The following is a 17,820-nucleotide window of genomic DNA, read 5'->3' as shown; positions in this document are numbered from 1 at the left end:
CAATAATTTACGATCATACCACGTGATGATTATGCAAATGCGTGTGTTTGAATTGCATTGGATGTAAAAGTGCATACATAATAATAATTGCATTTGTCATTAACAATCTTTAGATTTGAAAGTGCGAATAATAATATACCAATTGATCTTTTTAAAAAACGATTTCAGAGTTAGAGAGAAGCGTCTCGCTATTTTTTTTCATTATTAATAAAATATTATCTTTATTTTATTTTTTTTTTTTTTTTCACGAAAACACCACGCAAAATAATTATAATTATTTTTCTGCTTCTATTTTAAAGCTTTTTCCTTAAATGAACCGTTGATGCGCAACATTAATGTAACTGAATGTATATCTATAATATTGTATAATCGTATAGTGTGACATTATCAGTATAAGACTATGTCGCAGGAAGCGGCTGAATCCATCCATGTGCGACGACTTGGAACTTCGCCAGGGATTTCGCGGCTCGAAGTTCGCACATTTACCGATTCTTATTCGCGATTTTTCTATGCAACATCCTTTGCGGAATTTCTGTCCCTTCGACGACAAATAGGGATGTCCGATTGGCGTCACGTCGGGCATCGCTTGTGTGCCACAGGGATTTCCCTTGGAAATTGCAACGTGAATAATTCGTCGCAATATGCGGCATTTGCCGCGATAGCATGCTGAAATATTTCTATCAAGCTGCATCTTATTCGCGCCGCTCTTAAGATCTCCAGAAGATCTCTGATTTGTAAATTCCAGCTTCGCGTAAGTTGCGATGATACCAAGCAATAATTATTTGTACGAAGAAATTTTTGAGAGAAAATTATTTCCGTTTTATGCAAATTTAATTTATACGATGTAACGTATTTGTTGTATTATCCGAGGATTGTATTATATATACAATATAGAGATCGTGAAATACTCGTAAAATGTAAATATTCTCTCTCTCTCTCTCTCTGAAAGATACGGTTTATTCATAATAGAAAATTGAGTTAAATAAGAACCTTTAAGCTCAATATTAATTAATTTATATTTTGCAATTGAATGATTTTTCATAATTTTAATTAATATGAAATTTAATAATATAATGTTTATGATAATATTTGTGATGGTCATTAAATGATATCGCATAGTTAAAATTAAACGCTTGGAAATATTCAGAAATGATTCGGGTTACGATCATGTTCAGCTCGTTATGTACTACGAGTCACGGAAAAATACGTAAAAACGTACCAAATAGAATTAATTATTTTTTGCGAATATCAGAGAATCTTCTGGGCATTACTTTTGTCCGAGTTAACTGATAAAATTTAAAAAAAATTTTTTTCCAGATGTCAGCTATTTCTCGAGTTGTAGTCTTTATTTCTATGAAGACGATACTACGATAAGAAATTGTGAAAAGATTCGTTGTATAATAAAGAAGTTTGAAGAAAGAGAGGCAATGTGATCTATATAAACTTTTGCTAAGAAAGCGCGCGCTTTTGAATGCGTCAAAGAACTCGTGGATTAACGAGAAGTACACAGCTTGCTTATATAAGTATCTCTTTTTGAATCGCCGGTTTCTCTTTGACGGAACTGAAATCGCGCGCGAGAGAAAACTTTCATTTCAACTTATGTTGAAGCGTACCAAAGTTCCGCAATAAGAACATTATCGGTTGAAGGAGTCGCGATTCGCTAACTTCTCGCCGTGCGAAAAATGCCTTTTGCATACATTGTTCTCGTTGTACATGTATATGTGTGTACGAGAATAGGATCTTGTTGGGATGGCGGAAGTCGAGGTGGACGTTGTGTCCTACATACTGTCGGGAAATGTCGTCTTGCTCTGCTATCCGATCTGCGGACCGGAATTGAGCTTCGAATGTTAGCTCTTCCTGTCGCGAATTTATCATCCCGGATCCCTAAATACCCAGGAGGATTTCCCTTTCGATTCACGATAATACGAATCACCGTGTAGCCTTGTGTGAATGGGATTAAGTCGGTTTCTCACGTGAATTCACGGAAGATCGAGGCATTCTATCGATGTGATTTATTTAAAAGAAGACAATGCGAAGTGTTCAATCCGGATTCGACGACAAAATATTGTATAATACGCGCGTAAATATTTACTGCTAAAACTAGTATAACAATAAATTTGTATCGTTATTATATATTTAACAATAAATACGATTATTTGATATTAAATATTTGTATTACATCAAGTATACAATTTGGATTGAATATTTACAACTTTTATGCAGAGTACATTTATCACAAAATATATAAATGAAAACTATAATAAAGACGAAAAAGCGAACACATTTTTCATTATGCAATAGTATCGATATTTTTTATATATTAAAAAAAAAGGAAAAAAAATATTCACGCTTCTCAAGGAAAGCGACGTTGATGTTAAATAGAGGATAGAAACGCTACGTGGATAACGCAACATCATTCGGCAGAATGGAAGTCGGAAATCCGTGGATAAAGTCCACTGCGAGAAATCTCGATTTTCTCCGAATCAATTATGCCCGGTCTCTCCTTCTTCTCGGTCGATTCCGGCAGAGGACCTGCGAGGAATATCTGCAGATCCTTCATAAGCGAGGGTGGTTCCCAAGGAACGCAAGGATCCACCGTGACGGCCACGCGACGTACTTTTCTCGCTTTTTCCACCACGAGAAAACTCTTTGGCATGCTTGTGACCTTCTTGTCCCTCACGCCCTTTTCCGATCCTCTTGACGTGTCTTGAGATTTCTTTGCAACCACAACGCTGTGCAAAATATCGTGGTTAAATTATCGGAAAAATTTGGATCTGCGGATATTCTTGAAATTATGAGAAAATCACGCAATGTATTACAAAAATCTCTTGAAATCTCGACGAGCTGTTTTATTTTCATGCAAATATATTGATTTGAGTTTACTTATGATCCGAAATTGTCATCAAATCGATATTAATATACTAACAGATAATGGAAATAAATAGTTTTGTGTAAATAATTTTTTTACATTCGGAATCTCATCGATTAGGTTTATGTACGAAATAAAAAAATTATATTTTTTAAAATAAAGTAAGAGATAAAAAAAGCTCTCATAATCCAAGAAATGGAATTTTGTAAATAAAATTATATAGTCAAATCGATCGAAGCTCAATTTCGAAAAATTTAGCACCAGAACTAACCGGCTTTTCCAAGTTTTCTTGGCAGGTTTTCTTATTTTTGTCCTTGCTCTGCCGGTTTCCTGGATCTCTCTTTTAGCTTTCTTCGCATCTTTCATTATAACAGCTAGTTCTTCGGGCGTCGCCATCATCTCTTGAAGAGAAATTTTTTCTTTGTCGTACTTTTTAATTAAATCCTTGCGCTTATAAATGCGCATCAGCTTCGTCCAGGATTTTTTGCTCTTCTGTCTCATTTTTTCCTTACTTTCTATCGATGTCCTCGCTCTAACATCGATTTTGTCCCATTTCTCGTGGCCTTTGATTGCTCGATCTGTGGGCCTAACATTAGCGATTCAATATGTGCTTTTTACATGGATTTTAGAGTTGAAAAAGAATCGATAGTAGGATCAAAAATTGAATTGGTCATTCGATTTTTGACGATGTCAAGAAATCTCAAAAGCTATTAAAGTTCTGTCAATTTCAACCAGCTTCTCGAACATTGAATGTATGAAATGTGTTAATTTTTTTGTCAAAGAATAAAAATATGTGTGCAACGAAAATATAATATAATTAAAAAATAATTTTTTTAATATTACTATTAAATAAATGTGAAATTAATAAAAGGCCCTTGTACAATACTTATCAGAAAGTTATTCTGACATCATATGTATTAAACGCAATTCAGTTGTAGATAAAAATTAAGAATTCATTAATTGTAAGAGGAATTGAGATATATGAATCGATTAGTATGATGGAACTTTAGCGCACGTTAAAAGTTTTTTTCAATATTTTTACATTTTTAAAAATACTTTCCATACCTAATTCTTATTTTTTCGAACGTAGTCCTGCGGCAGCAAATGTCGGGTTTGCATACGCCTATTTTGCATGGTCTCGGCAATCTGAAGGCGATAAGCGGTCGTTTCTTTCGTAGCTTCTTTCTACGTTTTCGCTTACTAATTTTCTTTACAGGAGATTCTACGATCGCTTCCGCCAACGCAGGCAAGACTTCTTCCGCCATTACTTTCTTTTGTTCAATGTCTCGTACTGTTTCCGTCGCGGAAATCTCGGTCTTTCTTGGATATTTTTCTCGATCTTCCCTAGATATTTTCTTAGGCGGCGTTTTCGTCTCCATCTCTTTTGCTTCGTGTATCAAATGCGAATTTTTATCGATTTTTCGACTAGTGATTTTTTTTACGGATCGTATTAGTTTTACAGATGACAAATCTGAATCTTCGTCCTCTATATATTTCTGTTTTTCCTGTGGATTGCGAAAAAAATGTGATATAGATGAAATAATAAAGCAGTAAATAAAAATTTGAATTATTATTTGTTAATAATAATTTCTTTTATTAAAAGGCGGTGAATAAAATGTTCACAAATAACAATTGATTTAATAGATATTTAATTAATTAACTAAAAATGAGGATCAATATTATTATAGTATATATAAAGTTTTTAATGTATTAAAAGTTATTGATAAAAGATTTCACAGAATTAAATTTATACAAAAAGCAAAATTTTTGGACAGTTAATTCGATATTATACCTTCTTGACAATCTCGAAGAATTTGTCTTCAACTTCCTGAAGTTCGGGAAATTCATCCTTAAGTTTTCTCTTTGACATAATTCTACTCTTCTCTCGAGGATCTTTTAATTTCTCCTGCGTCTTTTGTTTATCACGATCGTTTATTGGCCGTTTATCCTTCTTTCTATCTTTTAGATCTACCAACATGGATTCTGATGCTTCCTCTATGGCAGTTCTCGCCAATTTTATTTCTTTCAACCGTGTATCTATTGTCTTCACGAAATGAGAACATCTCTCCAGGTACTGGCATCAAATTCGGAAAAGTCTGATGAACATTGCGTTTATTTTATGCTTTTTGTAGCTAATGTGTTTTATAGAATTTTTTATTATAATACGTATTTTAATAATTACTTATATGTATATTAATCTTGTTATATTTTTATTTTACAAATAATATTGCGAACATAATATCTCATGGATAACATTATATCTCATAATATTACTATTGATTTTCCAATGTCTATCTAGCATGTCGCTTGTTTCATTTCTCGCAAATTGATATTACATATTTTCGAAAAGACAAACTGTCCATCACTCACCGATGTGAGATCGTTCCTTTCATTTTTATCGAACGTATATAATGCTTCCGTCGACTCGACGAGGTAAACATTTCCGGCGGAATTTCCGACGGCCAGTAAAGCTCCTGTTTCGTGTGATGCGACTGCAGTTAATTTTTGCTCGCAAAGCTTCACCGTTAAAATTGGATCGCGCAGACTCATCAGAAGATCCCATACAGTTAATACACCGATACGTGTCGCTACATAAAATATTGAATGTCTTGTTTTGTTCCAGCAACCACAGACAGGATCCTCTATTATGAATCTAAGGATAAATAATTGAGTTATAAAAGTTTCAGGCTCATCAGTTATCGATTGTTTAATTGTTTAATATACTGTACTAATTGACATACAATTTTAATACATGTTGATTTTATTGTATTTATTTACATTGATTCTTGAAGAATCAATACTCTCGATTTAGAAAGATAATTTTAGCCGAGAATGATTATTTTCAAAACCCTATGATCTTCAAGATGCAGCGTCAATTTATAGAACAGAAATATCAATCGGTAGCATCATTTTTATGAAGGTTCTTGTACCAAATTCTGAAGTTGCTATTTTTGTAGTTCAAATATTTTTTCCGATCGTTTTGTCTCAAATAAAATAAACATACCTCGTCGATACAAGACTGCCGTCTTTGGTATCCTCCGCCCAGACGCGAGATGTGCAGTCGCCGACTGTCAAAAAAATCTTTGGATTGAAACCACTGCGATCGACGGAAAGAACTGGACCATAATGGGCGTTGAACCTGAGAGCCAGTTTTTCGGCTGGAGTTTTCACTTTTTTCGAACCGCTGATCACGACACCGTTCTCCAGCCCAAACATAAACTTTGTGCCTACACTAGGTTCATAGTCAGCTGACGCGACACCGATCGCCCGATCCATATTCGGCTCGTTTGGCATTTGGAGATCGAACATAAGAATTTCGGTTGGTCTTCGCAACTTTCTCGTGTCCCACCACATGGCACTGCCGTCCGAAGAGCCCGAGAAGAACTCCGTATTGCTCTTAGTGGCGATCCATTTTACAACTGTCGCGAAATCCCTTCGAAAAGAAAGAATTATATATTGAACATGTATGTCTCATAAATTAATTATACGATTGTGTGAATAGGAAAATTTAAATTATTCCTTGTTGCGTTTGCGGACAACTGAATTGTTTTTTATTTTAGCATTAAAAGAAAAATTACGCGCGACATGATGAACGTTGGGTAAAAACGAAATGAAACTTAATTGAGGTCAGGAGCGCGGCAGGAACAATATTTTATTCATTCATCATCTTGTCGCGCGCAACCGCAAAGTCGAAACGCATTTTCGGCCAGACCAAGAACAGGACGCTCTGAGTACTGAATTATGAAATACGAAGTTTCCATGTCGCGCAAGACCAGGCATGTTCATGTCGAGATTACCTATGACTGAATTGACGATGAGACATTTGGACCGGAGAAGTACCAGTTCTGATGTCCCAGCTGCAAACTTGACCTGACATTAGACCGCTAGCAAGTACGGAAGGATCCCGAGGATTAAACTCGTTGACTACAGTGGCGGACGAAGCCTCCAATGCCATCCAGGGCTTATTAGGATTGTCTGCCGAATGTTTTTTTATAAAATCAATTTCATAACATCGTCGATCATCGATATGATATTTTGTGCTAACGTGTGTAAAAAAATACATCATGTTATTTTCGAAACGTTAAAATATTACGCTTGCGTAATTTTTCAAAATGTTTAAAATGTAAATGAAAATGTGATTTTAAACCATTAGAGATGCAACGTTGAATAGAGTACAATTACACTCCATTTTTAATATAGGATAATGTAATATTGTCGGATTCGATGCTCGATTTATTTATGTTTGGTTAATATTTCATTAATTATAAATATAAAAAGGATGATCCTATAAAATTCCTAACATATAGAGGAAACATTGAATTTTTTGTTATATATTTTAATAGATCAGTAACAATGCGTTGCTGTTTGATCGATCAACGTTCTATCGATAGTTGAATGAAGGTTGTATAGAGAGAATTGACTAGGAAGGCGTCGCGTATTTGATTGGATGAAATTGAATTTCGCGTGGGATTTTCCAATCTAAAACCTTACTTTTTCGTCGGAATGAGCAGCATCTGTTTCTCGTATAAAAGGTACAAAAGGCCTATATATAACGTATTTATCAACTTATTTCTGCTGAACAATAATATTATACTACACTTTAATTTATCTCATATTGTATCGACAAGAGACATATAATTTTTATAAATTTTATAAATTTTATATTACGAGAATAATTAATAATAATGGTTGAGAAAAGCATTTCTTTAAATTCGAAAAATAGCGTTTTTCTCTCTCCCTCTTTTTTTTTTTTTTTTTTTTTTTTAAGACGAGGTTATTTATGGCGAAAAAACTTTTTTTGCACGCTATAAAAAATAACGATTACTAAAAACTTTAGTACGGATTCAGGGCGGAAACTTATCGCGGACATTATGGAACCCTGATTAAACGCGGCGTTTAAATGTAATCAGGGCTTTTCCGCGCTTTTTCCACTTACCAATCTGCCAGATATACGCAATGTTACTGTAATCTGGCTCGGTTCCAAAGGAGCAATACGAGACTACCATTTTACTACCAGAGTCTGGCGACCAAGAAATATTGTTCACTGGTCGTATCGGCGTTTGCGGATCCTCGTATACATTCACTGTTCTGAAATAAAATTTTGAGCTGCCATTTATCTTTAATCTAATTTTAAAATGTCAATTTGTCGCATAGTATCGTTATAATAATATGAAACAATATGAAAACATGAGATTTTAGTATATCGAAAATAATACGAATTGTTTATGAATTGTGTGTGTGATAATAAACTTTGTATAATATATTATATTAATTCTATAATATATTAATATAGTATTTGGTAAATGTATTATTACGGAATAAAATCCAATTTATATTGGATGTTAAATTTTCTGTATTATATATTTCCATCTCTGTTTTTAATTCATGCTTCAATTCTCAATTATTAAAAACCTCGTATTAAATTTAAATACTATATCATATTTTAGTACTTTTTTGCAGCTTTTAAAGTCTTATTCACTGCTCCTCTTCGCGTAAATAATTAAATAGTTCAGAGTTCGCAATTTTCGCGCGCAGAAAATGGTCAGTTTAAAAGGGAGGAAGGTAAATTTAGCAGCAGGATGCATAATTCACGTCCACGACGACTCCGGAATTCGGACATATGTTCAAATACCTTCGGGCTCAGGCCGGGTTTAAATTTTAAATCTTTTGATGGCCGAACCAACGTAGTCGTTCTTGTCCTCCACGCATATATACATTTTAAAATTGTTCATCTGGGATCATGAGGTTGCGAGCATGCTGCCGATATCGTATGATAATAAAAACGATTCTCTCCCCTTTAAAGACGATTGAATTTTCTAATACTCATCGTTTCACGACTACGATATTTCGTCAAAAATTTTTCAACATGAATATTTCAGACTTCTCGCTGCATTATTCACTTTTGTATTAATAGCTTTAATTCGTGTTTGCCCCGGGTACACACACATAAACTCTACATAAAGTTCACTTGTGATAGATAAGATATCGATAACATACAGCGCGAAATTATAGATTTTTACCTAAGACTACGGGGTTTCACTAATTCTGTGGGAACCATATCGTCAAAGTAGTGTTGATATATATTAAGTGCGCCATTTTGAAGGATGTTATGTTCCATTTGCTGCGGGAAAGAAAACAATGCGATTATCGTATTTTTTTGAAAGGAAGATGACATTGTATTAATCGCGTATGTAATCGATCGAGAAAATTATTCCTCCATCTACGATTTTCATTAAATCAGTTTTCCAAGATATTTTTATCGGTGAAGAAATAGAAATTTACGATCCACTACGACAATATACTTGGAATAAGTTGCGCAATTTCGGTGCCCAATCTTCGTCCTTCTCGACTCGTCTGCGGAATCTCGCTGTAGCTTCCTCGTCCTTTGGATTGATTTCCTTCGGCCAACCACCCTCGAAGTGAAACATTCCGCTGCTCTTTGTCTGGGTTCCGACAGTCTGAGCCTAGAATTCCACAGGAATGATTGCTGAAACGTTAGCATAGAATTCCACGGTGTTGATCATCGGTTTCTAAGCTTAGAGTTTAGACAGTTTGATCTCAATTTGATCTACATTTTATATGCAATTGTATACGATATAATAAAATAATACAATATTAAATTCGAATGTTGAATTGCAATTTGCTGGTGATTATATTTTCATTGTTTCTATACGTACTTATTTTAGGGATAAAAATAAAAATATAAAACGTAAATTAATTTGTAAACCGTTATCGAGAGAAATGTATAGAGATGATCGTTTTGCAAAAAAAAAGTCTTATTTATCCGATACGAGAAAATAAAAAAAAATAAATAGAAATATACAACGTTGATAAATATAAAAATTAAGTTAAATTTTATATCTTTAGAATTTATTAAATAAATCTTATAGAGACCGTTTTGCCGTTAATAAATTTATTTTAAATATACGGGATAGAGAGTTTTAAAATGTCACACAAGCGTTTTGATACATAAAATATGAGATGTAAAATTGTTATTGCTCTTCGAGTGATGTCTGCCTTCGACATGTGTTGCCTCGCAATAAAACAAGCAGGAAAGCGGCTACACGCGTAAAATTCACGCGAGGCATCATCTTTTCACGTTGCAGTTTCGTAGAAAGTTGCACGCTTGCGGCATCAGACAGCGGACTCTGCGAAACGCGCAGATGCTTCGACGTCAGGCGCGTCAGCCTGACGCCAGTTTTGCCGCAAGTTGCGTCTAGTTCCGTTAAAGTAAAACGCAGCTGATTTTTGAATACATTAGTGGAGTTCTCGAACTGCGGCTGCGGCAAGCTGCAGTTCGTTCCCCCTTTACATCGAATCTGACACTGTAACGCTAGAACCGTTATTGCATAACTTACACTTATAATCTTATAAAGTAAAGCGAATAATTGTAGCCCTTCTGTGAAATCTTTTTCGCATGCACATTTGATGTAATCTATTTGTGTTGTATATTTATACGTCAATTTTTCAAAAAAATGCAGATTTTATCATCAGACAATCACAGAGTTTTGATTTATCATAAACAGATTGCATTTTTTATTATCTATACCAATTGCATATCTCATAATTTTAACCTCGTGTAACGCAGACTGTTTGGTGTGTTGCATGCCGGCATTGCAATGAGTCCTCGTAATGTAATTGGCCATAGCGTTGAGATCTGGCCTGATGTCTACGTCCACGTTCGGGCCGTGTACATCGAAGATGCACTGCTTGCCAAACTCGGCGCGCGTTTTCAGAAAAACCTGCTTGATCTCCATTATATTGTATTCAACGACGCAACGAACTAAACCGACAACTTTGACTCGTGCTCGAGAAGCTTCCGAAAAGAGTAAATCGATATTTAAAATGCGGAGATCGATGAATCTTCCGAAAAAGTCTCACACGTGTGTATGCCAGTCTTACATTTATTTTATACGTGAAGTTGCACACGATCGCTTTTTTTTCTGATCGCGATACAATTGATATTTATTGTTTCCTTTCTCCACATTAGTTTGCATATTGTATCTTGGGAAGAGCAGAATATATATAATAAATAAAGAAAATAGAACTCTGTTATATATAAAATTTTTAAAATTTATGCGATGGTTTCATTTTATTTTGATAACTCATTGTTAGATCCATTTATAACTTGACATCTTGTTTATTAATTGCAATTTTATTTAATTTTGAAATTTTATTTCTTTAAGACTTATCTTTCTAAATTATAATATTCCTTTTTTAATGTAAAGATACGGTATGTTACGTAAAAATATTTTTTTCTAGATTATAACTTAATTATAATTATCTTTATTAAACAAAATTGATAGAAAAATTATTTCGCTCAAATAAAACACGAAACAATCTAGGAGCGAAAGAAACATTGAAATTTTTACATCTTCATCCATCGCGCTTTCCTTCGGCTGTAAAACTTATTTAATTCGATTTATTTGAATCTCTCGTTTCGACCAAGATTGGACGAACGGCAAGGATTGCAGTCAAGATTTCTGCTTTCTTTTTTAATACTTGGTATCTCGGCAAGGCTGATATAACCATTTCATCTTAACGATTTGAACGTTCCGTACTCTGACTAATTGTAAGTCGTCCAACATTATGCTTGTCACGTTTTTTTACCTGAGATATGACACGTGAAATCAAAAAAATTTAATAATTTCACATAAAAATAATCATCTTAAAATTTTATCATCTCTGCAAACTGTTTTAATTCTAATGATTTTTTTCAATTATTTCTCTTACGAAATCTGTTTGATGAAAGAGATTTCTATTTTCTCTCTTCAGTTTCTTTTTTTCCCTAAAATATTCTGAAAAATCTATCTATTTTATATATCGGTTTTCAAACATTGGAAAAAAATATGAGCTGGCGAAATTGAACGCTGATCGGTTCGCTGAAAAAGAATTTCGAAACTAAACTAGAAAATAAAAAAAAGAAACATTTTTACCGCGTGATGCGACAAAAGTAATAATCTCTCTTTTTATATTGGATAATACATAATTATTATAGGGAAATTTATGTACGCATATATATAATATAATATATTCCTACATATTTTTTTATTTTACATATAGTAACATGAAACTTATATATTATACAGAGATAATATTACATGTATGTATATTTATAATAATGAGCGATAAACTGATTAAGAATTAACAAATTAAAAAATTTTATTAAGAAATTAGTTAAATGAAAAAATTGAGAATTAAAAGATTAACGAATAGAAAAATTGTTCTCTTGTGCTCATCCAGAGTAAAAATGAATTCTCTGGGTCAATCGATTTCCCAATATCGACTGCGTAGATATCTTATTAGACATAATAGTCACGCTATAATTTAGCATTTGAAAAAGCCTGTTGTTTTCTCGACAACCCCCGGCATTTCTTTTCATTCCAGTATTTTCTCTCTGCACATTGTAATCTCCGATCTCGGTTCGAAGAACCCGATGAACTACGATGCCCTCATCAGCTAATGGCCGCGGCATCGATTTGTTAGATTCCGCGAACCATATTCGGCCAACAATCGTCAACATAGACGAAGATTCGTATTGTTTTTGGTTTCATGAACCGCATCGCTGACATCGATACAATTTACGAATCAACATACGTGAATCCGGCCAATTGCTTAAAAATTGTATTGTATATCTTCTGATATAACTTTCTCAAATAATGTAATAGCATTGATATCGCAGAATACGTAGAGCGCTCAAAAGTTTTTTTACGCAAATATTTCTCTTTGCAATTCATATTTATTATAAAACATCTCCAACATATTGTAAAGAGTAAAGTGTATTTTATCAACTATGAGAGAATTATATAAAAATATTATTTCAGTGCCACATTATCGATACGAAGCTCATGCTTACGTCTGATTTTCTCAATTTGTTTTATTACTACGATAATTTCACAAATGGAGTATAGTTTTAACGCGGACTATTCCGAAATAGATCGACGAATTGCAATACGAGAGACTCGATAGTCACGGTACATTTCTCGGATGTTTTATCGATTTGCTAATCCGCGCTACACCTGTAGTTTTTCAGCGGGATTTACCGAGCAAATAAAGAATCCAAACGAGACCCGTCTAACCGATTGCGAAACTAGGCCAGTTGCAGAATTCTTTGCCGTCGACGCTTTTAATCTCTTAAAGCCTGCACATACATAATGAGACATGAAACTTGGTTTATCGCCAAAAGGTCATTTTCTTGTTGATCGGCAAAAGAAGCAAGGATTTAGTACCGGCAAATAAATTAAAATATGTATTATATTCGATACGCGAAATATCGAAACATTTCTTTTTAGCTAGAGAAATAATCTCGACCAACAAATTTTATTTTTGTTACATTTGAAAATTTGATGAATTCACTTAATGGATTCCTCTCTGCAAAGTACCATCGTCATCGACGATGTTCTCCGGTTGGAATGTTCTTTTGTGAGAATTCACGAGCCGAGCTTGCTCCGCGCGAATCCTTTCAATGAGGTCGTGCGGATTTTCCATACGGATGCAAGTTTTCCCGTAATACATAAGTGGCGGGAAAGTATAGCGAGCGTCTCTCATGACTCTTCCATGAGCGCGGTACGCCATTTGCTCTTCGCTCAACTTTCCATCCTTACCTCTTCACTCCGAACTTTCTTTCCCTGTGTCAAACCGGAGGATCGAATCCTACGATTTGCCGAATTCGCGCGGAATGCATATTCGAGATTTCGCCCGTTCTCTTTCTCACGCTTAAACGTCTCGTGCTTTCCGCGATCTCTTGATTAATAGATCTCTTGGTTGGCGCGTTCCTTTTTCTGACGTTTCTTGAAACGATGAAATACTTCAATCTCCGATCTACGCTTCTCTCTGTGATACACTTGAGTGAATATCTTTGTTAATTTTTATCGTCACGCAAAAGAATGTTGTTGCATGTGACATTCTTTTTGATCTTGATTAAAGCTTCTTTGATTTTATGCTTGAAAATTAATTTGAGGAGCTGATGCTTACGAATAGATTTATCTCAAGTAAAATACATAAAGAGAATTTAAGTATATATCTCTCGGATAAATGCGCGGTGGATGAAGATTTAATATTTCAAACAACTCGCGGGAAAGAAATGGAGATTATAAAACAACTCGTTTTCCTGTCGTCCATTTTCCGCTCACGTATCGTAAAGTGAGAATGCGATCCTGGGACCGTGGTCGGCGACCCGGGACGATTTCCATAGTTTAATTTATATTGGCTTAATCCGCCGGCGTTTCAGATGCGCTGCAAACTTTGCCGGGACGCTTCTCGCGAATTAAGCGGCGAGAACGCGGAGCTTGAATTTTTAAACCCCGTTCCCTTGCTTCAGCCAACCTTTTTTCTCGCGCGAGAAAAAGTGAGAGAGAAAGTGCGCGTCGGGTCTTATTTCCAATTCCACGAGATTTATCCCAAAGTCTCTGGGACGCGCGAATTACATGCCCGAGGCCGCGATCCCTATTCTGCACATCTGCCTCTCATGCTGACGCTTCGCGCGAGATCGATTAATCGGACGGGAACTTTAATGGCATGCTCTTTGATCCTCGTGGTAATTTCGGCAATTTACCGTCTTAAGTTTCGATCCCTCTGTGCCTCGTCGCTTCTAGAAAATCGATTCTATCGAATTGCCAGAGGAGAATTTCAACGGAAGGAGCAATCTTCTCGCATAATATTCCTCCGCTTCGTCGATCGAACTATTACAGATATTCCGCATTTGCGCCACTTTCACATTTTGTTCTTTAGAAACTTTTAACTCCTGGCTGAAACTTTGATCTTTCGATTGTTTTAAAAGCCGTATTTATATGCGAGTACTCTTTGTTTCGCTTAATAATATTCAGTTTATTTAATTTGTTCCTTTTAAACGCGAAATAGTACCGCATCGAAAGTCTTACAATTCTCTTTAAATATCAAGTGTCTTTTCTCAGAAACTTCTTAAACATTCTCCATTTTTCCACAGAGCTCCAACAAAATGCGCAATTTCGTAATTTCTCTTATTCAAGATCTTGAGAAGAAACAGCTAAATTATTGCTTCAAGAAAATATTTAGCATATTTTTCTGAACTTTTAAGAATGTTTCAAGGCATGTATACGTTTACTACAACTCAGCAATTAATTGATAAAATAATTATAGATTTCGATTGGCGTAATCGAATATTAAATGATTAATTGCCTCACACAACGCCATTATTACACTCTTCGTTGATTTATATCATTAAATGTGTTTCTTTCTCTCGGGTGTACTTTTCGAGATGGGGATCGAGCTTTCGTCTTTCTTTTTGTTCACGTTTGCGAAATCTTGTCCTCACTCTCGCTTCCAGGCTTTCATTTCGAGCTCGTTTCAACGAGCTGCCGAAAATCCGATCTTTCGTGGAGGCGACTCGACGTCGCTGCTTCCGAATTTCTTCTTTTTCCTTTTTGGCTTCGCGAGTACGACCGCGGTCACTCGGGAATGCCAGAAGTCACGTTTCCCAAACGCGATTCTCTCCTCTTTGCTAAACACGCACTTTCCCTTTGGCTTCCTCTACTCCGTTCGTGAGTACGTCCGCCAGCAATACGTCCTTTTTCGACAGGACCCTCCTTTTTCAAACTCTGCGGGCAACTTCCGTTCAAAATCAACTTACGCCACTATAGGATAATGTACCGCGAAGATTTCTTCTTCTTCGAGGCGAGTTGGATTAGTAATTTCGCTTTTTACATTTCTGAAATGTAGAAAGCAGACGTTGAACGAAAATAACGATATCAGTGCGTACGATAATTAAAAACGAAAAACTCATATAATGGGAGTCATTTTTCAAAAGATACGTTCTACAAAATTTCTCACATAAATTACTAAATTCATATTTTACATATATTACTAAATCATCTTTTACATATATCCATTCATATTTTACGTATATCGATGTAATAAGAATTTTATATAAACTTTATTTTAATTAAAATATCAATCTTTATTTCACAGATTAATCCAATTACATTTAATAACGTAAATTAAATTGCAGGTATAAATTAATAATTACGCGTATTATATTTCACGCTCAATTTTCAGAATTTGCACGGTTTCAATTCCATTGTAATGTAAATTAATACAGCAATATGTATTACGAAGATAATTGCGAACAAAGAATCCTAGATAGAAGCAATGACATTTCTCTCACAATTTCTAACAAAATATATGAAATAGCTTTAATTTACGAAATAGCAACCGAAGCAGTGACACGTTTTATTTTCTTCTGCTAGATGAAACACTATATTATTCCCTGTAAGATCCTGATTACGTTATATACTTCAATGCACCCTCGATGAGTCTAAAACGTCCGGTGGGACGACAACGAATGGTCCCTACTTTAATACTCCAATCTAACGCCAGTGTGATTTCATCCTCTCCAATTTTGTTTTATCACCATCGTTAATCTTGCCCTTATCTCGTTTATATATTCGATCTAAACTTAATCCTTTCGACTCTCTCCCTTCCTCCTCCCCCCTCCCCCCCCCCCTCTCTCTCTCTCTCTCTCGAAGCAGTCGGTTTCAACTTGCAGTTGAAACATATTTCTGTTATTGTACCAAGAAGAATCATATCTATTCGCGAATCATATTATTCTTCTTTTATAAAGAGAGACGAATTTGGATCTATAAATATTTATCTTAAATTTAAATGAATTAAAGAAATAAGAGAATTTACTCACAACGCTTAAACGAATAAATTTTGTATTATAAATATCAATTTGAAAATTTATTAAATAATCTTATCAAATAAAAGTTATATTATGCGATATGTCATATTCGTGCCTGAAAAACACGAAATATATTTGCTCAATGTGACGACGGTATGCAAATATGATTCTTCAAGGATACAGAAAAAAACATTTCTACTGCAGCAGCCAGCGAGATATTGCGCATTGTAGTTGCGAGACGACAGGACCATAATGTATCTTTAATAGTACGTAACAAATGATAGTTTAATGGCGCATGCCTGGTCCCGCAGTTGCATATCATCCGATTTAAGAAATCACTGAATTCTATAGTGGCGCAGGAATATGACAGATGCATGAGTTGTTGTTTGATAAAATCTTTCTGTCGACGATCCTTGCATAGAAAGGGAATTCGCGGGATATGGAGGGGAAAATATTATTAAAATAAGCCATTTATTTATCTTGTCATATCTGTCATGCTTTTTCTTCAATCTTCCGCCAACGTATAAAACGAAATGTATGAAAGCTTGTACCATAAATTCTCCCGTGATCGATTCATGCGCGGGCTTTCTTTTGTTACACGTTTCATTAAGAAATACTGTGCGCGTCGAACTCGCAGTATGGCGTATCCAATTAAACGCCGACGCACCGATAACAGCTAAAAGGCAACAGCAGAGAGATCGCCGAGTTTAGCATATTAATTTAACGCAGTTTCAGCATACGTATGCAGCACGCTTTGAAACCGGCCGCGATCGCGACAGCGACGTTCTTAATTAAGCTGTCCGATTGTGTCGCGCCATGGAGACCGTCTCCCCTGCATCGTCGGATCGGAGCGAGATATGATATCGATGAGGGACAAACGAGAACGCGGACGAGTCAGAACAATGACACGTTTATCAATGTTTCCAGTTGACGTGACGCTTTCACGCGGCTATGACCGCGGTTTTCCACTGAAATGTTTTTTGCGAAATTATCTTCTTTTTTTCGCATTTCTCCGCTCCGCGACGTTATCAATCTGTGTGATTGCGATATCTCTCGCCCCAACATTGTCGTTGTCGGTGCTCAAACGTGAACCAAATTACTGTCATGCTGCCGTTGACATTTCAAGTAAAACTGTGCGACCTAGGAAGTATGGTGCTATCGAATCACGCTCGACTTCGAACGAACATCTCTTGCCTCACGTGATAACGTGATATTCCGAGCGCGTCGCACTGAAGACGGAAAAATATATCGCTTTACCGACTTCGCGAAACATTTTTCGTTTTGTCGCCGAAAA

At 35.3% G+C, this 17,820-nt stretch overlaps 2 protein-coding genes across 3 annotated transcripts in view; one reads left to right on the top strand and one right to left on the bottom strand.

Annotated features, from left to right (window-relative positions):
- Positions 1–17,820, top strand: part of LOC138938911 (furin-like protease 1) — a 200,801-nt gene that overhangs the window by 132,649 nt on the left and 50,332 nt on the right. The gene's annotated exons all lie outside the window — the stretch shown is intronic.
- Positions 2,414–10,626, bottom strand: LOC138938940 (dynein intermediate chain 3, ciliary-like). Its single transcript, XM_070306361.1, has 11 exons — positions 10,444–10,626; positions 9,172–9,333; positions 8,890–8,990; positions 7,806–7,957; positions 6,667–6,844; positions 5,874–6,302; positions 5,240–5,522; positions 4,662–4,943; positions 3,935–4,374; positions 3,141–3,455; positions 2,414–2,732 (listed from the first exon to the last, which is right to left on the bottom strand). Exons 1-11 carry the CDS (start codon positions 10,624–10,626, stop codon positions 2,414–2,416), a joined length of 2,844 nt encoding a protein of 947 aa, XP_070162462.1.

The sequence above is a fragment of the Polyergus mexicanus genome, unplaced genomic scaffold (genome assembly GCF_030449975.1).
Source record: "Polyergus mexicanus isolate NDT 795.1 unplaced genomic scaffold, iyPolMexi1.0 SCAF_13, whole genome shotgun sequence".
Taxonomy (NCBI): Eukaryota; Metazoa; Arthropoda; class Insecta; order Hymenoptera; family Formicidae; genus Polyergus; species Polyergus mexicanus.
This window is presented reverse-complemented; position numbering and strand designations above follow the sequence as displayed.